Here is a 23,436-nt window from a genome sequence, read left to right as displayed (position 1 = left end):
ACGCAGGATAAGACTGCTCCTCTAGATCAGAACCGTGCCTACAAGCAGCACGACTGTACAGACTCATGGGCACCACAGGCCGCACCGTCCCACAGAGGCTGTGAGGAGTGAGGACTGCCATGCGGGGTGAAATGCAGCCGCGGCCCCCCGCCCACAGCAGCCCGTGCCAGGACGGTACTGACTGCCAAAAACACACAGTCCCATCAAGCACAGCCTCCACAGAGTGCACCCAGAGAGGCACCTTCTGTCCCCCGACCGAGCTTGAAGCCAGCCGTGGCACACAAAGGTCCCAGAGATGGTGACACTGGATCTCTCAGGATTCAAAAGGCAACATCTACCTTCCTCTCAGCAAAACGCCTGGCCTCAGTCAGCAATCCTGAGCATCTCAGCAGGTAAACTAGGCAGCAGCTGCAGAAGGCCCACTGCAAGGCGGATGAGGAGCATGAAGAACTGGACTGGGGAGAGGCTGGGAGGGGCAGGTGGCCCTCAGCAAGGCAAGCGCTGGGGCCGCGGAGCAGACACCTGCAGCCAGGGTAAGCAAGCTCGAGCCCCCCCCCCCCCAGGTGTGAGGGCGGGGCCGCGGGCGCGAGGGCGGAGCTGTGGGCCCGCCCGCAGCAGCAATGGCCCTGCAGTGGCCAGGGCGCAGGAGCCAGCGGAGCCCTGGGAACAGCCAGGAATAGTGGAAGCCACAGGCTGCTTCTGATGTTTATTTGCTACCACTACACAAAAACTTCAGGTTTGCCAAACTCACATCCCTTTTACATGGTTTGTTACTAGTGGTCCCCCTTCCAGAGAAAGAAATAGCACGGAAGGAGATAGTAATTTAAAAACTCCTAGCCATAGCCAAAACCACTTATTTAGGGGGAAAAAGGTTCACTACTTAGTAAAACAAGAGCTGCAGTGACATAGGGTAGCCTGGGTGGCTGACAGTGCCCTCACCATGGTCGCTTTGCAGGAATGAGACATACCTCCCATGCTATGTGACACCCAGATCATTGGCCTGTCCCCAACACCAGCAGCTCTGAGCTTCCTAAGAAGTTCGTTGCTCCTGAATGCGATGGACTTCCTGGACAAAATGAAAACAGGCATGACAGGAGGCTATTATGCCCTGCCCACTTTGCTATCCAATTTTTAAGGCAATGACCTTTGTTTATTGGACCAGTGCCACGTGCCACGTTTAGAGTCAGGAACTCCCGTGTTCTCTCTGATCGATTTCTGCAGCCGCGCATTCCCTGCTTCTAACGCGGTCACACTGGCCTAACTGGGCATGTCTCAGTGCAGACACGCCCATCATTTACTATACAAGCATTGCTTGAGCATCTGATACTTCTCTGGCAATTTTCACAGGTCAATGTTAGGTCTCACACCAGCTGCCCACCACTTAGGCCATGTGTCCTTTCCCTTTATGTGGCCTGACAACAGGCCTGGTCTCTTCTGTGATTCTACATGACGTCGGCTGTCATTGCTGCTGAATCATTGCTCGTATTTATGTTGAATGCCCACTGACTCAGACCGACTTGCTCAATTGTAGAACAGGCTCCACAGACGAGTTAAATGACTTGTCTAAGTCGTACAGTGAGTCAGAGGTAGAACTGGCTACCGCCTAGGTCTTGAGCTCAGAAGTCCAGTGCTCTGCCTGGATGTACAATTGCACATGTGACATCCAGTGACATAAAGGAGCCCCTATCACTCAGCATCATTTCCTTTGCCTCCTTTAGCCGGTACAACTGTGCCCACCACAGTTACATCTAGGAGTGAAGGAGATGTTGCTACAGGAACCATGGTCCTCACTGTTAGAATAGTTGTAAGGGAACCAATGTAGGAGCCCAGCACTGACACTCTAAGCCTATTTCATTAATTTATCTATAGCTACCTCCTTCTTGAAGAAAGAGAAAAGGTTAGGTTAGTTTTTCATAAGAAAATTCTGCCTGTGGCTTCGAAAGATAAAAGTCCCCTCCATCCCAGAGGGCCAGTGTGTGGCCAGGACCCTGTCCTCCCAAAGCATCCGTTACCTTTCCATAGGGCACCTCGCCCTCCAGTCGCTGAGGCTGGTGTCATACTCCACAGATATAATGCGGAGAGCGGGACAGTCCCTTGCCAACCACGTCTGTGTGGAATAAAAAGTACGAAGAACACATGAATCTCCACCGTCCAAGTTACTGCCCAGCAACTGACATTCATAACTAAAGGGCTCCTGTAATACTGGGGACTACAGAGCATGCTGTAACCGAGTGTCAAAGTGACTAGAAACACCCCCAGCATTTTATCTTTTTATGTCACTGGTCACAAGGTGACAGCGGTATTTATAGCATGAGGCCAATACAGGTGTTGAGAATATTCTCCATTTTAATCTGCTGTAGCCAACAGCAAGACCTGTCTCTGAGTCTAGATCAAGCTGGCCTTTTCAAAGCATCTAACAGAAAGCTGTGCTCTGAGAACAGACGGTATGGTCTGATGGTCAGTCGACCAGCGCACTCAGATCCTAATTACAGCCACTGCTCGGTCTGTGTGGACCCAGGCCGATGGTCATCCTGGTCATTCCCGTCCTTCAGGGTCAGCAGAACGCCTGACGAGCCTTGCTGAAGGTGAGTGAGCAGCCGAGGGACAAATCCAGAACCTGTGCCCAGTATTCAGTGTCAGTCTGCCCTGAGCTTCAAATAACTTCCATTCAGTGAGTTCATCTCAGTGTTAACGCTCTCTGAGCAACCCAAGTAGACACACTTCTTCAAAGTGTTTCTATTCTTATAACTACTAAAATCAGAGAACTAGCCGACTAGCATGAATGTAATGTGTTATTTGTTGTATTATACTTTTACTGGACGTGAATGATGACTGGTTCTTGCCCCCCGTTTTTACTTACTGGAATATTCTTTCAGAGCATGAACTATACCCTACATCACACAACGCAGGGTGACAAGCCCCGCTGTGCACGTAACGTGACCACAGTGGCCCTGAGGGAAGGAGAACTGCATGGAAGACTATCACAGTGGGAACAGAAAGCAGTCACCACGAGGGTGCTGCCCCAGTGACTGCAGTGTGCTGTGAGAAAGCCGCCCAGCAGAGTCCGCGTGTCCTCACCTTGGGCCAGCACGCTGTGTACCTGGCTTCCTCTGACACCTGGTCCGCGAGAGCCTGGTCGCTGTCCTGCTGGCGCCACGTTTTGAATGCTGCTCCCATAAGGCCGTGAATAAAAAGGACATCTGCTTTAATGGGCTGACTGATAGGGGAGAGAGTTTTAAAAGAAGCAGAGTAAACACATTATTGTTTTGGCAAGAGTCTACATAGCGCTCTCTCTGGATGGTGCTTAGCAGGCTTATATAATATATGACATAAAATAAAAATAAAAACTAAGGCAAGCGTTAGAGCATGGCTTTACTGAGGAACCCCACAAGGAATTTGGCAAAGGCGCACGAGTGTGCTCACTGCTCTATAAAAATGGACACGTAGCTAGCCAGGTGAACCAACCAAACTCAACTGCAATGAGCTAGTGATCAGTAAAGTGACAGATGTCAGATCCCCCTCCAAAGAAGTCCATGATAGCGTCCCACAAATTAACATAATAGTGTAGTTTCAAAGTCTGCAGGCACAAAAGAGATTTTCAAAAATTTCTCAAGGATAACATTTGTCAGAAATAGAGCAAATGACATTTTAAAGTAACTTTTTTTGGCTATGACATTTAAAAAATATGCAGATGCAAGTAAATATACTATCTACATATTTTTAAGTGTCATATAGGGTGTACACAATTATGCAACACACAAATACCATCGTATTTCATTTACAAATTGGAATTAAGTAACCAATCCATTTTCAAATTAAAGTTTTTGCTGTTTTCTAAGGTATTATTTTAAAGTGCCTGAAAAAAAGTCTGAGAAAGACATAACTTTTCCAGTGTGGTCCTTTCTGTATTTACCTCTCAGCAGTGACGCCTGGAAAGGCTGACGGGCAATAACCGTCAGGAGGAGCACGCGTCAGGTTTACTACAACTCACTCCGCCGGCCAGGCTCTCACAGCTGGTGGGCCTCTCCAGGCCCTTGAGGCCTAGGCCCAGGCTAATTTAGTTGCCTGCGTATAAATAATCATGTCCTATCCCCTGCCCATCCCGAATGACCTCTACAACCCAGAGCAGTTATTACATCTCATGAAAAACACGGGGAAACACAGAAACACGTGTGCAGAGTTGAAGCGTGATGTGTGATAAAGGTGCGTGCAGCCTCGTGGACTGAACCCTGATCTAAACAACCCCGATAACTTAGTGACTTCCCTATTTTCATGACAGCCTGCAGTTCCTCCGAGGGTAATACGGAGAAACTGATTCCGTGAATAAGGTGGGTGACTTGTCTAAATTATGCAGGAATGAAATGTTAAGCCCTCTAGGCTTCTGTGCCCACGGGGACAAGGAGCTGTTCTGCAGTCTTACCTGGTGCGACACTGGGGGTGCAGCACGTACACCCCGTCCTGATACTTTGCCTGCACCGTCTCCCGGTCTAGATTAGCCAGGGTTCGGGCGGCATGGGAGGCCTCCATGATGTAGGGCGACTTCATGGCTCCTGCCAGGATGGAAACCCAGCCTGGGGAGAGAGCACACCTCCTAAATGCCGACAGCACGCCACCTCCGAGGGCTCAGAGGCTGCAGCCTGAAAATGACTCGGAAAGGCCAACCTCAGCTCCTGTCTCTCTGGAAGCGCCCGACCGCCCCACGCCACTCTCCCTCGGGTGCTCTGGGTCCCACCGCATTGCGCCATGGTGGCCCCGGCCAGGTACCACTTAGAGCTCGCAAAGCAGGTAGCAGGGCTTCAAAAGCCGTTTTCTCTACTCAGAAAGTCTAACAAAAGCTGCAAGTACTAGAGATGAGGTTATAAACAGTAAGAAAAGTTATATTTTGCTTTTAGCAAGAATTATTAAATTCAGCGAGTTAATACTAGTTATTTCATCTTGACTGGCAGAAGAGATACATTTACCTATTAAATGCAACTTAACATACTATTTTTACCTTTCTGTGCACAGTAAGTACTTAAACATTTTCAAACCTACAGAACGTGCCTCAGTTGTAACCTGGGACTCCTGTATATGAAAGTGCAGGGTGCACCCCACCCCCAGCAGAGGTCTGGAAAGAGGCACCAAATAGTCATTACCTCTTAGGAGGGAGTTGGGGTTGGAGAGTACTCTATAAAAGGAGGACTTAACTTTTTTTTTGCTGTATCTGTGTTCTCTGAAGTATATATGAAGAGAATCTATTATGTGCTATTTATGTAATTTAGAATAAGACAGAATGCGGGCCTTGAGGTCGGAGGCTCAGAACCCTGCCCCCGCCTACTTACTGTGGAACCTCAGTCACCTTACTTGATTCCTCTGAGCGAGGAGAAGAGTCTACAAAAGTCGTCTCTATAAAACCTGCCCTTTAGCAAGCCCAGCGCAGCTACTCCATAGATAGCACCTGTCCCCATAGCCTCCACCCACATTTTTTTTTTTTTTGTATTTTTCTGAAGCTAGAAACGGGGAGGCGGGGGAGGCAGTCAGACAGACTCCCGTATGTGCCTGACTGGGATCCACCCGGCACGCCCACCAGGGGGCGATGCTCTGCCCATCCAGGGCATTGCTCTGTTGCAACCAGAGCCACTCTAGCGCCTGAGGCAGAGGCCACAGAGCCACCCCCAGCGCCTGGGCCATCTTTGCTCCAATGGAGCCTTGGCTGCGGGAAGGGAAGAGAGAGACAGAGAGGAAAGAGAGGGGGAGGGGTGGAAAAGCAGATGGGCGCTTCTCCTGTGTGCCCTGGCCGGGAATCGAACCCGGGACTTCTGCACGCCAGGCCGATGCTCTACCACTGAGCCAACCAGCCAGAGCTTTGCCAAACCTTTTTAAAAATTCAGTCATATATAAAAGAAATCCAGTCATACACCTGTAATTTATACATATACGTAATATAAGCACGCCCTAGCTCTGGATGCGTTTTTACCTAAAGTGAGTCCCACCAGGCCTGCTGCCCCGTGACGTGGTTTGCACTGAGCCTCAGGTCTTGGAATGCCTCCGTGTACATCGCAGCGTGGCACAGTTTGAGTACACTATGGCTTATCTAACCGTTATTCCTACTGGCAGGCAATCAGCCTGTTCTCATTTTATCCATACTATAAACAACAGTCCAATAAACATTTTTGTACACAAATCTTTAAGAACATCCATGAATATTTAGGCAGGAGAGATTTCTAGCTATTACTATTAGGTTAAATAGTATATATATTCTTTTAATAGATACCACTATGTGCCTATCAAAAAACTTTTATCACTTTAACCTGACCCGGTGGTGACATAGTGGATAGAGTATTGACCTGGGACACTGAGCACCCAGGTTTGAAACCCTGAGGTCACCAGCCTCAGCTCAGGCTCATCTGGCTTGAGCACAGGGTCACAACTGTGGGATCATAGACATGATCCCACAGCCACTGGCTTGAGCCCAAGGTCACTGGCTCGGCTGGAGTCCCCCCCACTCAAAGCACATATGAGAAAGCAATGAATGAACAACTAAAATGCTACAACTATGAGTTGATGCTTCTCATCTCTCTCCCTCTCTAACTAAAAACAAAACAAAAACTTTATCACTTTATATTCTCACCAAGAGCATATAGGTCCAGTTTTCACATATCCTCACCAATAGTGGATAGCTGACTTTTGTAAATCTGAATGCCAAAGTTACAGACTGATGCTAATAAGATATACATACATACATATCTATACATCCTCATGTATGTATGTATGTATATACTGTGTGTGTGTGTGTGTGTGTGTGTGTGTGCGCGCGCGCGCGCACGCGCACAGGTAAAGATACAGGATGCCTAAGGACAAAAAAGAAACTGGGTAAGACGGCAGAATTCAAAGTGGAGAATTCAGAAGTAATGGAAGCTGAACAGAAAGTACAATTATCTCTTTCAAAAGGTTCACTACCAAATGGAGAAAAAAGATGGAAATTCAGGGCGATGTGGGATCAAGACATTAGGTTTTTGTTTTTCTTCCTCGCGTGTGTGTTGACCAGAGGGGCCAGCCAAGAGGCAGCGTGGACCACAGCGGCTAGGGAAGCGGGCGTTTCGGGGAAGTGAAGGCAGAGGGAGCCGCACGACTGGAGGTCTCAGAAGAGGCGGTGCTCTTCCCATGGTCAGGAAGGAAAGCCAGAGGACAGGTCTGTCTGTGGTCGTGGGACATGGAGGGAAGTGCCTTGTCCCGTCCTAACTGTCTGAAGTACGAGGAGAGGTCCTGTGCTGAGAGGGAGGGAATGGGGGAGGTCTGAGAAATGCGGAGACGGTGTGGTCACCGCTAAGAGTGAGGCGTGCTAACCGGGAACGTGACTGCTGAGCAGCCCTTGAATTGGTTGATTTTACAAACACAGCGACAAGCAATCGCAATGATTCCATGCTCAGCAACAGAACAAACGGGTAAGTGGTTTTATCCGGTGTTGGGGTCTTGAGCAAGGACGAGTTAAAAGGATAAAAGGGGAAGCAGTTGCAGGGCACGGAAGTGAGGGGACAAAGGCTGAGTCAGGAGGGGTAAGGAACACAGAGGATGATGGGGGGGGCGCTAAAGCCCTCAGCGGAGGGCGGAGTCCACAGAGGAAAACCGTCACTGTGCCAGCAGATGCAAGCCAGGCTCAAGTGAGGGGGACACGCTCAGAGGGGGGAAGGCGCTCAGAGACTGGGATGCGCTTAGACGAGGGAAGGTGCTCAGAGACTGGGACGCGCTCAGACGGGGATTACTGGCTTTTTAGGTGAGTGGTTTCAGGCCATGACCAGGTAGGTCTCAGGTGTGGCCGGGAGTGAGTACTGTACGGGTGCAGGTACAGAGAAGGAAGCTGGTGATGATGAGAAGGTCAAGGAACTGAGGGGCGCCATTTGGAGGGCTCCCTGTGGACACTGAGACCACCCAGGAGGACTGAGGACTTGAGGTAAAGTCAGGTTTTGGTTAAGGGAAGGGTAATTTTTTAAAATAATAATTTTTATCAATTCTCTATCCCCTTCAGTGGTAAATGAAAATAGAAACCATCTAAAGCACAGAGAGAAAAAAGTATTTTGAAAAGAAGTAGAGCAATGACCTGTGCAGAGCAGTAAAGTGATTTAATATCATAGCTGGTGTCCCAGAGGGGAGGGGACAGAGGGACAGAGAAAACAGCTGAGGGTGCACCGGCTGCAGTTTCCCCATTTGATCAAAAACATCAAACCACAGACATAGTCGTGCAGTGGACCATGAGTGAGATACACACACACACACACACACACACAATATTAAACTGCTGAACACCAAACATAAAAACCTTAAAAGAAGCCAAAGGGAAAAAGACATTGCATCTCAGAGTGGGAATAAGGAGCCACTTCTCATCAGACAAACAGGCGCCAGGAGTGGAGTGACATTTTTAAAGTGCTGATCGAAACGCACTGTCAACACAATTCCTTAATGGAAAGTATCTTTCCCTGAGTAATAAAATAAAGATGAAACGAGGCATTTTCAGAAAATGGAAGGTGAGAGACTCCGTCACCAGCAGACCCAGATGTTCAGGCCGAAAGGTAAGGACAAAAGATGGCACTTTAGATAACATAGGAAAGGTGAAGCACTGGGTATTATAAATATGTAAATAAAAACGACTTGTTTTCTTATTTCTTTAAAGGTCATTTGACTGTTAAAACAAAAATGACAGTCACTGTGTAGTCTATAACCTGTGCAGAAGGAAATACACCACAACGATACCACAGAGGCGGTGGGGGTTTAAGCTGAAGGCTACTGTCGTCAGAAACTCACATCAGATAGGAAATGGAATGAAACTAACTCAAGATAAGCTGATACGGATACAACCATTTGAAATATACCAAAAATACAGTATTAAAAGCCAGAAAAGAAGAAAGAATAATAATAGAATGTAAAATATACCCAAGGAATCCCCAAAACATCAGGAAATGAGAAAACAAATCCAAAGGGCAGACAGCACCACAGACACAAGGTACGGCGCCACACAGCGTCACGGCTTCAGGAAAGGGGACACACCCCCACACGTCAGCTGGAAAGGAGAGGTTACCAAACGATATTTTTTAAAGATCCAACTATATGCTGTCTGTAGAAGATGTATTTTTTAAGTTACAAAAAAATGCCCTGGCCAGATAGCTTGGTTGGTGAGTGCGTCGTCCTGAAACACAGAGGTCGCTGGTTCGATCCCCCGTCAGGGTACATACAGGAACAGATCTATATTCCTGTCTCTCTCTCTCCCTTCCAATAAAATCAATCAATAAATTTTACTTTTAAAAAAGTCACATAAAAATGAATGCAGGCCCTGGCCGGTTGGCTCAGCGGTAGAGCGTCGGCCTAGCGTGCGGAGGACCCGGGTTCGATTCCCGGCCAGGGCACATAGGAGAAGCGTCCATTTGCTTCTCCACCCCTCCGCCGCGCCTTCCTCTCTGTCTTTCTCTTCCCCTCCCGCAGCCGAGGCTCCATTGAAGCAGAGATGGCCCGGGCGCTGGGGATGGCTCTGTGGCCTCTGCCTCAGGCACTAGAGTGGCTCTGGTCACAATATGGCGACGCCCAGGATGGGCAGAGCATCGCCCCCTGGTGGGCAGAGCGTCGCCCCATGGTGGGCGTGCCGGGTGGATCCCGGTCGGGCGCATGCGGGAGTCTGTCTGACTGTCTCTCCCTGTTTCCAGCTTCAGAAAAATGAAAAAAAAAAAAAAAAAAATGAATGCAAAAGGGAAAAGGATAAAAGATATGCACCACAAACAGCAAGCCTAAGGAAAAGCCAGTGTGGCTGTTTTATAGCAAAGTAGACGTAAAGAAAATCTGACAGAATTAAAGGGAGAAACAGACAAATCCACAATCACAGCTGAGGAACTGAATTAATGTGTCACTCAATAATTCACAGAACTAGGCAAAATTCAGTTAAGATCTAGAGATTTGAGCAACACTGTCAACCCACTTGGTTTAGCTGTTATGTAAAGAACACTTCATCCAACAACTACAGAATACACTTTCTTTTCAAGTACACGTAGAACATTCACCACGATAGACCATTAAATAGGCCATCAACTAAGTCTCAATGAAGTTCCAAGGACTAAAATTTTACAGGGTATGTTCTCTGAAGACATGGAATGTTAAATTAGAAATCAGACACATACAATATCTAGAAAACCTTAATATTTGTAAATTACAGAGTATACTTTTAAGTAACCCATGAGACAAAGAAAAAAATCACAAGGGAAATTAGAGAATATTTCAAATGGAATAATGATGAAAATGCAATATATCCAAAATTTAAGGGGTACCTCTGAAGCAGAATAGAGGAAACTTACAGCTTTAAATACCTAGAATAGAAATTTGTAGTGATTTTAAAATATGTCTTCCAATTCTTTGACAATATTCCCGTTAAGAGGTGATGAGTCTAAACCGTCTGTAAATCCCTTCCCCTTTAAGACGGGCTAGCTTTAGTGACTGGCTTCTAATCAATACAGTGTGGCAGAAGTTACTTCCAAGGCTAGATTATAAAAGGCAAAAGCTTAGCAGGGCTGCCGGCTTGAGTGTGGGATCATCAACATGATCCCATGGTCAATGGCTTGAGTCCAAAGGTCACAGGTTTGAGCAAGGGGTCACTGGCTCAGCTGGAGCCCTTGGTCAAGGCACATATAAGAAGCAATCAATGAACAACTAAGATGCCGCAACTACAGGTTGATGCCTCTCATCTCTCTCCCTTCCTGTCTGTCTCTCTATCTCTCTCACTAAAAACAACAACAAAAAACAACAAAAAACTATTCATATACAGTTGACCCTTGAACAATGAAGAGGTTAGGGCACTGACCCCATCCATGCAGTCAAAAATAAGCATATAACTTTAGACTCCTCAAAAACTTAAGTTGTTCTTCAGTATCTGTGAGGGACTGGTTCCAAGGCCCCCTGCGGATACCCAAATTCAGAGATGCTCAAGTCCCCTGTATAAAATGGCACCGATCAATGCAGTTAGCTCTCTGACCTGCAGACTCCCAATGGCTGACCTAAAACAGTACAGATATTTATTGAAAAACATCTGCAAATAAGTGGTTCCGTGCACTTCAAACATGATCAAGAATCAACTGTATATGTGTAGGTATGTATGCGAATGTGTGTATATATATACACATATATGTATCACCTAGCTTTTTCCACTAAAAAAGCCAAGAAGAAAGACACCCCAGAAGCAATAAGCACATACAGCATTCAGATCTTGGTCTCTAATAATCCCTCATATCAGAGATATAAACATTTAGATGGTCATCAGCAAAAACTGCTCCCTAGTGACTGTGCACACACCGATGACCTGAGGTGTAGATGACCACATATCTCAGGCAATTCCTTGCCCTACACTAAAATACGCTCTAAGGACCCCTAACGAGCCCTAAGCAGTCTTCAATCTACTTAAAACTGAATATAGCCCTGGCCGGTTGGCTCAGCGGTAGAGCGTCGGCCTAGCGTGCGGAGGACCCGGGTTCGATTCCCGGCCAGGGCACACAGGAGAAGCGCCCATTTGCTTCTCCACCCCTCCGCCGCGCTTTCCTCTCTGTCTCTCTCTTCCCCTCCCGCAGCCAAGGCTCCATTGGAGCAAAGATGGCCCGGGCACTGGGGATGGCTCCTTGGCCTCTGCCCCAGGCGCTAGAGTGGCTCTGGTCGCAACATGGCGACGCCCAGGATGGGCAGAGCATCGCCCCCTGGTGGGCAGAGCGTCGCCCCTGGTGGGCGTACCGGGTGGATCCCGGTCGGGCGCATGCGGGAGTCTGTCTGACTGTCTCTCCCTGTTTCCAGCTTCAGAAAAATGAAAGAAAGAAAAAAAAAAACAAAAGAAAAAACTGAATATACCAGGGTGGGTGGAGGTAGGAGAACAAAGCACTGGATCCAAAATACTCAGCATATAAAGTTGTTACCTGAGCAAACTATAGTTGAATGAAGATGTTCATTCAAAGCCATATTTCCAATGATACGCATTATATTTCTCTGTACTTTAGGGCAGTCCTTGTGAAGGTGGTACAGCCTCTGAAGTAGTTGCAAGCCTCCGTTTGCTTCAATCTTATCACAATGTGTGGATATCTAGCACAATAAATTAATGACAGCTCACTTTATGTTGTACAAATTCACTCGCCAGGTGACACAGCATGCTGACGGGCAGCCAGGTGGCTCCTGCTCAAGGACAGAGACCCCGAGTAACCACCCAGCCTCTCCTCTCAGCTGACTTAATACTCAGACCCCTATCTGCACGGGAAGTGCTTCACGATCACAAAGAAATAAGTCATCTCAGCAGGACTTCTGAAATTTTTATTCTTAAAGTTACCCTGTTTAGCTCTTTATCTGATATAACCTGTCAGTATTATTTTTACAGAACTGTTTCAATTTCTAGTGATACTTTGATGGGCTTAAAACTACCTTAGAATGGCCTGACCAGGTGGTGGCACAGTGGATAGAGCGTCAGCCTGGCTGAGGACCCTGGTTCAAAACCCTGAGGTCACAGGCTTTAGTGCAGACTCATCCAGCTTGAGCATGGGATCATATGACCCTATGGTCACTGGCTTGAGCCCAAGGTCGCTGGCTTGAGCAAGGGGTCATTGGCTCCGTTGGAGCCCCCCTCCCCAAGTCAAGGCACATAAGAGAAGCAATCAGTAAACAACAAAAGTGCTGCAGCTATGAGTTGATGCTTCTCATCTTTCTCCTTTCCTTTCTCTCTTGCTGAAAAAGAAAAAAAGAAAAAACCAAAAATACACACACAAAAAAACGACCTTAGAATGTTCTCTACCATTGAGAAACCTACCACCTGATAACAGGAAATAATCCCTGTCCAAGTGACAGGCCCCACAGAGATAAGCAACATCTGGCCCACACAAACTCACAGCTATTGGGCTGGCCTACACTTACGAGTCATACAATTTATTAAAGAGAAAGATCAAGTAAAAATAAAGAGAAAAGGGGGTATGAATTTTTAATGGAAAAAAAGAGACTTTTTTAAAAAGCCAAAGGAAATATGTATACTGAAGTAAGAGACAGACTTGACCAGTAAGTCATTATGGTCTGCCACGGTCACTGGCATGGTCCTGCTCTTTCATCACTAGCTTTAATCACTAACATGATACCATGTCACTCATGTATATGCAACAATTATTCTCTAAATTTTTATTAAATTTTATCACATTTTGCATGCATTTAAAAGTAAATGCCTTTTCTACATAAATCAAGTATGTAATCACTTGAAGGGCTTCTGGAGAGGTAACTACTATATTCCACGTCCTGTATTTTCTGTTGAAGATGTATCTACTGCTTCAGAAGCCAGACGTAAATCACAAAAACTCAACCTCGCTGCCCCAACTCCCTTCTGTAGTCCAACACTTTACTAACTCTGCTTTGTCCTTGATTCCTAATTCTACAGGCGGGAACTAAAGACCGGAAAGCACCATGCTTTCGAGCCATGTCTAAGGATTCCCACAATTCAGCGGGAGAGTGCGGCACGGCTAGGATGACGTTTCCCAGGTGGGCCGAGCAGGAAGCACGTGCAGCAGCCTCTCCGGAGATGCCTGGTACAAGCGGAAGTTCCAGACCCCAGCCCACCCACATCAGGAAATTAAAGTTGCCACAGGTGAGCAGGAAATGTGCATTTTTAATATGCTTCCTGAGTGATTTTCATACAGTAATGTTTATGCACCACAAAATCTGTGACCTTTTTCTTTTAAAACCAAACTATGATCGTGAAAGAAAGGCTGTCATAATGCCAAGAAGTTTGAAAATCACTGATACATGCAATGGTTAAAATTTAGTCATTCCAGTATTTTCTTTTCTCTACCCTGACACATCTTTGACAGATGATTTAATAGAAATTAACTACCTGATAATATTACCTGTAAAATTATCTGAGAAAGGTAGAAGACAGTGTGCTAAATGCTGTATTTAGACAATACATTGCTCTCTTCATGTGCAATTAAGATTACATCCATTTTAGAAATACTTAGCAAAACTGCAATTCATGTATTTCTGCTATATCATAACGATCAATCTGAACAGTTGAATGGGGTAAAAGCAGAAATTGAAAAACAAGCAAAAAGCTTTCTTCCCCTTTTATAATAAAAGGATAATTTCCCTTGAATGAACATGTAAAATTTTTTCAATGTGATCATGAAAGTAAACCACATTTGAAAATGTAAGTTACCTCGGAATGTTTTACTAAAGCTTCTAAACAGAACATTTCCACCGTCGCTGAAGGAACTTCCCCAAAGCTCTCAGCATAAGGCAGTCCGTTTCCTCCAAAACACCATAAGCCACCCTGAAAGTAAGATAATTCAAACCTTTACTTTAAAAAAAAAAAGGACTAATATTTTTTATTGGACAAAAAAAAAGTCACTGTGCTATATACAGTATGTTAGGACTGCTGCGTAGGACTCTAAATGTTGTGGGGACTTTAGTTATGCAAACTGTCGTTCTCTAGAATAGAAAACATGAAAGAGAACAAGCTCTGAATCCTTCTCGGTTCTGCCCCCCCGTGTCCTCTTATCTGAAAGTACGAGTGCAAACACAGTTCCTCATCACATAAGGAAAGCCCAGCTGATGGTAACGTGCTAGGGTCATATTAAGGGTCATATTGTGCTAGTCAAATCTACTCAGTCTATTCATCAAAATGATAAAAAAGAGAAAAGCATTAAAGGCAACGATGACAGGATCATAGCGTTTTTAATTCTTCCCAAATTAAAATTCAAGTGCATATGGAAGATAGCCAAGAAGAATTAGGAGAATTATGAAACAGAAGAGCAGTGGGACGCGTCCTAACAGACAGTACAGCATTATAAGAAAAAACTGGGAAAAGGACATTTCAACTCTTACCACCGAGCAAGGGCTAATGTCACTATCTGCAGTGATCTGAAGGTCAGTGAGAAAAATGCCAACAGTGCTCTGGGAGAATGAGCAACGATCACATAAGGAAGTCCGCAGGAAGTCCATGAAATGATGCCCAACCTGCTCGTCTGGAGACGCACGCATGGTGAGACCGCCCTATCCGGCAGCTGGGGAAACAGGCGTTCGTGTCACTCTGCTGCTGGGACTCTCAACCGAGCTAGTGTGCAGGCTGGTTCCCTGCAGCATTCTTTGTAAGAACAGAAGATAGAGACCACCTAATGTCCGTCAGCAGGGGCTGGTTAAATAAACGATAGCACCGCTGTAACATGGAATGCTGTGTGAGCATAAAAGCTTTTGAGTCTCTTCATATATTGATACATACCAGCCTCCAAGATAACCCCTAACTGAGAAAGAGGAGGGGCAAGAGTGTGTCGAGTATGCCACCATTGTGTAAAAGAGCGTGTACCACTCCGTGTGTGCGCACAGGGGGCAGGGAGAGGAAGGGGTGGGAGGAGGACTTATCACTGGATCGCCTTTAGAAGCGCTTTATATTTGAGCAAGAGTCATAACTGCGCATACAGACCACCTGCTGGCAGAGGACCAGCACAAGGTCACGTCGCCCGCCTGGAGTTGCCTATAGCAAACACAACCCACACGTTTCTGCATTTTGAGTTAATTTAAAGGGTCTGTGGTTTAGCAAAACTACTAGTCAATGTTCAAAATGTTTGACCATTTGATAATTCTTATTCATGCCTTCCTCTCTAGTGTAATGTACTGTTTATCAAGCAACAAAAGGAAAGAACACATAAAATGAATTTCCATTGAAATTAAAAATGTTTGCATTGCAAAAGACACAATCAAGAAAGTGAAACGTATTTTCAAATATTATATCTGCAAATAGTTTATCTGATACGGGATTTATATCTAAAGTATATAAAGAATTCTTAGAACTCAACAATAAAAAGACAACCAGGCAAAGGATTTAAATAGATATTTCTCCAAGAAGATATATAAATAGCCAGTAAACATATAAAAGATAATCAACATCAATAATCATTCGGAAAATGCAAATCAAAACCAGAATGAAGATGCCACTTCACACCCAATGAGATGGCTATAATTAAAAAGGTGAATAATAACAAATGTTGGCAAGTATGTGGAGAAATTGAAATCTTGATACCTTGCTAGTGGGAATGTAAAATGGTATAGCTGTTGTAGAAAATAGTTTGGAAGTTCCTCAAAAAGTAAATGCAAACTGTATGACCCAGCAACTCCACTCCTAGGTATATACCCAGAAGAATTAAAAGCATATGTTCATACAAAAACTTGTACACAAATGTGCATTGCAGCCTTGTTCAAAATGGTCAAAAAGAAGAAACAATTTAAATATCCATCCTCTGATGAATGGACAAACGAAATGTGGTGTGTATCCACACAGTGGAATGTTACTGACCAATAAGAAGGAATGAAGTGCTGATACATGATACAACATGGGTGCACCTTGAACATTATACTGAATATAAGAAGTCAGACATCAAAGGTGGTATATTGGAAGATAGCCATTTATATGAAATGGCCAGAATAGGCGAATCCACAGAGAGAGGAAGTAGATCAGTGGTTGCCAGGGGCTGGGAGGTGGGGAGGGGATGGACAGTGGTTGCCAGGGAGGGGGATGGACAATGACCACTAATGGGTTCAGGTTTCTTTCTGGGATGAAAATGTTCTAAATAAGAGAGAGGTGATGTCTGCACCACCCTGTGAGTAATAAAACTCAATATACGTTTTAAAGGGTGAGTTTTATGGACTGTGAATTGTATCTCAATAAAGCTGGTATTTTAAAATATAAGTGGAACTGGAAAGAGGAATTTAAGGCCTTTTAAGGAAAAGGTAACTGTTCTGCTCTGTCCCTTAGGGTAGCTGGGAGCCCTGGGTCTGCTCTGCCTTTGCGTAGAACAATACGGTGTGTCCCCTTCGTGCCAGGGTGTGGGATTCTGCCACTGTTCTCCGCTAAGAAGAGCCAGATCTCCTTGGAGGGCAGCCAATGCCTGTTGTACGGCAGGAAGAGTCCATAAGAACCGGGGACATCTTATCATCAAATAAGAAAACAAAGGTGCTCTCACGGCCACCTTGGGGGTAAATTAAAAAGGACGATGAGGTCAGCCTAATGAAAGGGTCTAGTGACCAGGCAGGGCATTCTGAGCATCAGAAAGAAAACAAGGTCATCAGCGGAGTGATTCCAAGATGTGGCCGATATGGGAAACAACCTGAAGTCAACCGGAGGAGCCACGTCTGCGGGTGTGCGCCCACGTTCCCACACGGTGGGAAAGGAGGAAGAGACAGACCGCTCCCTTGGTGGATGAATGACTGCTCTAAGGCTGAGTGCTGGCCCCTGGCACTTGACCTTGAGAAGTACGTCCTGAATGAGCCGCTGCACTCACCTTCTGAGCCGCCAGACTCTGACTGCTTTCACTCAGAGCCAAAGCTGTGAAGTACTGGGTGCACTCGTCCAGCTCCGTCTGAGGGAGAGATGCCAGCAAGCCTCTGAGCTCTTCTTCGATGGAAGAATCCTGAAATAATAGCAAAATCAATTCTTCATAATTAAGCCCAACAACTGAACACAACAAAAAGTACCCAAAGAATCAAAGCCAAAAAAGCAAAACAAAAAAACTCCCACAGAGATAAATTAATTTTAGTTTCAAAAACAGCTACCCTGCCTGACCAGGCGGTGGCGCAGTGGATAGAGCGTTGGACTGGGATGCGGAGGACCCAGGTTCAAGACCCTGAGGTCACCAGATTGAGCGTGGGCTCATCTGGTTTGAGCAAAAAGCCCACCAGCTTGAACCCAAGGTTGCTGGCTCCAGCAAGGGGTTACTCGGTCTGCTGAAGGCCCGCGGTCAAGGCACATATGAGAAGGCAATCAATGAACAACTAAGGTGTTGCAACACACAACAAAAAATTAATGATTGATGCTTCTCATCTCTCCGTTCCTGTCTGTCTGTCCCTGCCTATCTCTCTTTCTCTCTGAAAAAAAAAGAACAAAAAAAACAGCCACCCAGCCTGACCAGGTGGTGGCGCAGTGGATAGAGCGTCGGACTGGGATGTGGAAGACCCAGGTTCGAGACCCCAAGGTCGCCAGCTTGAGCGCAGGCTCATCTGGTTTGAGCAAAAGCTCACCAGCTTAAGCCCAAGGTCGCTGGCTCGAGCAAGGGGTTACTCGGTCTGCTGAAGGCCCGCAGTCAAGGCACATATGAGAAAGCAATCAATGAACAAGTAAGTGTTGCAACGTGCAGCAAAAAACTAATGATTGATGCTTCTCATCTCTCCATTCCTGTCTGTCTGATCCTGTCTATCCCTCTCTCTGACTCTCTCTCTCTGTCTCTGTAAATTAAAACAAAAAACAAAGAACAAAAAAACAGCCACCCAGGTAAACAGATCATTTAGTTTTGAATTGCATAGCTTCATGTCTGGTCTTTCATCTGAGACCCACTGAAGAGTGGAGCTCGACATTCCACCTCGTGGGCTACTTCACATTCTGACTCAAAAGTAATTATTACACTAAAGCTGGCTTTTAAAATCCAGAACTCATCATTATCAGATCTTTCCCTAATAGCTTACATCTGGTATATTTGTTTTTCTATTTGTCAGAAACTGAGAGCAACGTTTCAGACTTTCACTTTCCGGTCTAGGAACGGTCCTCAGGAAATGTGCTCACGTCCACATTCTGGTTCCCGGTGGGTTTCTCTCTGTGTATTAACATGTGGATAACAATGGAGTGGGCCTCCAGTGGTGTTTGGCACCTTGGGAAACACTGAACAATATCTGGGAACGTTTTCTGGTTGTCACAACTTGGCGGTGCTACTGGAATCTCATGAGAAGAGGCCAGGGAAGCTGTTAAACACCCTACAATATTCAGGACACCCTCCAACTAAAAAAAATTATTTGGCCAAATATGTCAATAATATTGAAGTTGAGAAAAACTAATCTAAAAGCAACCTTACATCAAGGGACCAATCCATGGTGATAAGCTATGAAGCTGTCTTCTGGTGTAAGAGCCCCCCAGTACCCAAAAGAGGAAAGTAATATAGAGAAACGGCATCTCCCAGGGAATCAAGTTATCTGTTTGAAAACTTCAATTTCAGCTCGACACTGTTTCACCCGCTTCTCAGAGTAGCTCACAGACTATTTTCTGCATGTTTATTCTGTACCCACAGTGAAGACTATACATTAGACAGTTTTACATTCACTGCATTATTTTATTTACTTACTTCTTTTAAAGATGGTAAAGGAGGCGGAGGGAGAAAGAAACGAAGATCACTCTCTTTGCTTCGTGCCAGACCAATAAGAGTTCTCAGATCACAGGCTTGAGCGATTGTCCTGTACTGGTAATCTATCAGAAAAGTATGCTGTTAGCTCCCAGGTTGGATTAATGTTGTTTCAAGGATTAAATGGAAAAACTACTTGAAAGCACTCTAATTTTAAATTAGAAGTTTGTATTTCCCAAGTTACATTTTCAAAAAGACAATGTCAATAAGCTAAATACCCATCATTTCCATACCTGACCTCACAGTTCTCCTCAACATATATCTTTAAATATAATTCTAGCATATGAAAGCTATTGCTGGCTGCTCCAGAACTCTGTGCTTCCATTTAGGTCTACTGTCTCTGGTAATGGATGACGTCTTCCTTCTGTGATGCCCATGAATAAACAGTCCGAGGCTCCAAAGGTGGCACTTTGTTTTAGCCATCATGATTTATCACGGCACATTTTTTGTGTGTTGCTACAGACCGTTTGTGTCCCCCTACATCCATATGCTAAAACCTAATCCCCAGTGTCAGGTATTTGGAAGAGGGGTCTTTGAGGAATGATTAGGTCATGATGGGATTAGTGCCTGTCCCTTCTGCCAGGGGAGGACACAAAGAAAAGATGGCCAGCTGAACCAGAAAGCGGGTCCTCACTAGACACCAACAATGCAGGCACCTGGTCTTGAACTTCAGCCTCTAGAACTGTGGGAAATACATTTTTGTTGGTTATATAAGCCACCAGTCCATGGTATTTTGTTATAGTAGCCCAAATGGACTAAGAGATGTATCAAAACAAAATTCCAACCACTGAAGCAGACACTCTTTTTTTTTTTTTTTTGTATTTTTCTGAAGCTGGAAACGGGGAGAGACAGTCAGACTCCCACATGCGCCCGACCGGGATCCACCCGGCACGCCCACCAGGGGGCGACGCTCTGCCCACCAGGGGGCGACGCTCTGCCCCTCCGGGGCGTCGCTCTGTTGCGACCAGAGCCACTCTAGCACCTGGGGCAGAGGCCAAGGAGCCATCCCCAGCGCCCGGGCCATCTTTGCTCCAATGGAGCCTCGCTGCGGGAGGGGAAGACAGAGACAGAGAGGAAGGAGAGGGGGAGGGGTAGAGAAGCAGATGGGCGCTTCTCCTGTGTGCCCTGGTCAGGAATTGAACCCGGGACTTCTGCACGCCAGGCCGACGCTCTACCACTGAGCCAACCGGCCAGGGCCAGCAGACACTCTTTTTAATTAATGGTGGTTCATAACCTGGGTAAGTTCTTTAGGAACAAGTGGGAAACTTAAAAACACGCATGCCAGGGCTCCAACCCTGATTTTTCTGATACAGTAAGTCTGAACTGAAGTCCTAGAAGGCAGATTTAAAGAAAGATTTTTACTCTAAGTCTCCATTAACATGAAATAAGATTATATTTACATTGTAAATTATTATAGTTATAGCTACCAACCACTCAACTAATTAACTTGTGTGGAGGCAGAGACCTTATTCTGAGACTTTTCTTTGAGAACATTGTTTATGTATATTTGTTTACTCATTTGTGTGAGGTGACGCTATTCACAAAGTATGTTAGTCTCTGTACTAGAATCAGTAGATCTGAGCTCTTGCACATATCTTTTTCTGAAAAATTTGAGTTTTAAATACAGTGAAATATTTTAAATACCCATTAAACTGATATATACACACAGATTACATATATTTGACTAACTATTAGTATTACTGCCAGTTGTCAAGTGAAGCAAATACAATCGTATGGTGCAGCAAGCAACTAAAATAGATTAAACAGGAACCAAAAGACATGTGACTACAACATGAGGCCATGACTACCAGAATCAAGAGCTTCTCTAATCAAATAAAACTCAGTTCTGGTACAAAGTTACACAAATATTTCCACCTTTGAGGTGGTTCTTCCCAAACACATCTATCTGGTTAACAAACCAGTGGGTTTTCACTGGAGTTTCTTAATTTCTGGAAATATTTTTTTTGTTGTTTTGTTTTGGTTTTTTTGTTTTTTTGTATTTTTCTGAAGCTGGAAACGGGGAGAGACAGTCAGACAGACTCCCGCATGCGCCCGACTGGGATCCACCCGGCACGCCCACCAGGGGCGAAGTTCTGCCCACCAGGGGGTGATGCTCTGCCCCTCCGGGGCATCGCTCTGCCGCAACCAGAGCCACTCTAGCGCCTGGGGCAGAGGCCAAGGAGCCATCCCCAGCGCCCGGGCCATCTTTGCTCCAGTGGAGCCTTGGCTGCAGGAGGGGAAGAGAGAGACAGAGAGGAAGGGGGGGTGGTGGAGAAGCAAATGGGCGCTTTTCCTATGTGCCCTGGCCGGGAATCAAACCCGGGTCCCCCGCACGCCAGGCCGATGCTCTACCGCTGAGCCAACCGGCCAGGGCCTCTGGAAATATTTTTAACATATTTTTTAGACTGCCTGAATTATTTCCCTTCCTTAAAATCTTTTCCCTTCTCTTCTGTGTCAGAAATGGAGAGCTGGCTAGCGGCATGCGGTGCGTCGGGGTCATTACCGTGCCAGTGACGGGCCCGCGACATTTCCTGCACCGCCTGCAGGCGGGCCGCCCTGTCCGCGCTCTGACTCTGCCTCAGGAGCAGCCACGCGGCACACTCGTGATCCTCCACGTCCACTGTACTGAAGGCGTCTTTGCAAAAGAGAGAAGACGACAATGTGAGCGGTGTGAACAGTGAGAGGCAACATCTTCATCCTCCTGTTTATTAGTGTAGTGATTTATTATCTATGTGCTTTTGTTTTATATACTATGTTGCTTTCACTACACTCTGGTCTTTTTCTTTTTCCTTAAAATACTTTTCATCATAAAACATCAAACCTATGGAAGAATTAAAAGAATAATACATTAATATCCACATGCCTGCCACAGTTAGATTTAATAACTGTTATTTTGCCATATTTGCTCAATCTGTATGCATGTTTTTTCCTAAACTATGTGAAAGTTTCAGACATTTGACTTTTACCCTTTCACAGTTCACACTGAGTCTCCTAAGAATAAGGCTGCATTCTCCTATATATAATCACAAAGTCATTATAACACCCAAGAACACTAACAAAAATCCTCCCAAATCGTCTAAAATCCATATTCAAATTTCTTCAATTGTCCCAAAAATATCTTTCGAGCTGCTTTTTAAAACCAGGATTTAAGTCTTAGTCTCTGAATTGTAGAAAGCTTTCCCACCTTTTCTTTTATAGCTAGTTCCCCATTGTAGAGGTGCCGCTTGTGAAATCTACATTTCTGATGCAATATTCTCATTATCAGAAAGCATGGAAAAAGATTTCCTAACAATTTCTTTTTAAGTGAGAGGAGAGGAGATAGAGAAAAAGACTCTCGCATGTGCCCCTACCGGGATCCACCTGGTAACCCCTGTCTAGGGCCAATGCTTGAATCTACCGAGCTACTTTTAGCATCTGAGGCTGACACACTTGGACCAACCAAGCCATCCTCAGGGTGCAAGGCCAGTGCTTGAACCAATCAAGCCACTGGCGGCAGGAGGGAAAAGGGAGAGAAGGGAAAGAGGGAGGTAGGAGAGAAGCAGATGGTCACTTCTCCTGTGTGCCCTGATTGGGAACCAAACCTGGGACTTCCATATGCCGGGCTGATGCTCAATCCACTGAGCCAACTGGCCAGGGCCAAATTTTAAATTTTGAAAAGTTTGTATTTACTCTCTATATTTATTTACAAATATCTACCAACAATAATCTTCAAAGATGGAATGAAAAAACTGTCCAAGAAATCAAGCCTTAAAATTAAATATAGCCTAAGAGAATAACGTTATCATTTTTTTACTGCTATAATAAATGTTAGTATATAAAATGGGAAAATATCTTAGGTCAACTATCAAATGACTTTCAGAATTCTCATCGGGATTCCCAATTAAATATTTCATACTCACCAGCAAAAGGACCCCGTAATATCTTGGCTGAGGTTGCCAATACTTGTCTTACTGCTTTGTGAAGCTCTTTTCTTGCCTGGTACGTGAATCCTAAAGTGATTACAAATATAAATAACACCAAATACGTACGCTTTATGCCACGCTCCAATAACTTCAAAGAGAAATATAAACTAAACTCCAGGTTTTTTTCAAAAAGAAAATATAAAATAGCATCCTTCCATTTTTATTATCACTATCAAAGCAACTAAAACCATTATGGGAACACAGAACTCTAAATCCCATAAAAGGACTGCTCTCCAAATCAGGGGAAAGGTAAAAAACCAAAAATAAAACACCAAACCCAACAAAAAACCTCTTAT

The 23,436-nt window shown here is 45.2% G+C and overlaps 1 protein-coding gene across 2 annotated transcripts in view; it reads right to left on the bottom strand.

Moving 5' to 3' along the window:
- SERAC1 (serine active site containing 1) overlaps window positions 1–23,436 on the bottom strand; it is a 40,608-nt gene that overhangs the window by 5,426 nt on the left and 11,746 nt on the right. For both annotated transcript variants that reach the window (XM_066372929.1, XM_066372930.1), the window contains exons 5-14: window positions 23,078–23,167; window positions 21,682–21,813; window positions 19,122–19,243; window positions 17,295–17,423; window positions 14,177–14,290; window positions 11,913–12,075; window positions 4,421–4,571; window positions 3,079–3,217; window positions 2,013–2,107; window positions 969–1,066 (exon numbers count right to left, since the gene is read on the bottom strand). In XM_066372929.1, the coding sequence (XP_066229026.1) occupies window positions 969–1,066; window positions 2,013–2,107; window positions 3,079–3,217; window positions 4,421–4,571; window positions 11,913–12,075; window positions 14,177–14,290; window positions 17,295–17,423; window positions 19,122–19,243; window positions 21,682–21,813; window positions 23,078–23,167 (1,233 nt within the window). The remainder of the gene's footprint in view (window positions 1–968; window positions 1,067–2,012; window positions 2,108–3,078; window positions 3,218–4,420; window positions 4,572–11,912; window positions 12,076–14,176; window positions 14,291–17,294; window positions 17,424–19,121; window positions 19,244–21,681; window positions 21,814–23,077; window positions 23,168–23,436) is intronic.

Source organism: Saccopteryx leptura, chromosome 3, assembly GCF_036850995.1.
Source record: "Saccopteryx leptura isolate mSacLep1 chromosome 3, mSacLep1_pri_phased_curated, whole genome shotgun sequence".
Classification (NCBI taxonomy): domain Eukaryota; kingdom Metazoa; phylum Chordata; class Mammalia; order Chiroptera; family Emballonuridae; genus Saccopteryx; species Saccopteryx leptura.
Note: the sequence above shows the minus strand (reverse complement) of the source record. Positions and strands in the feature narration are given on the sequence as shown.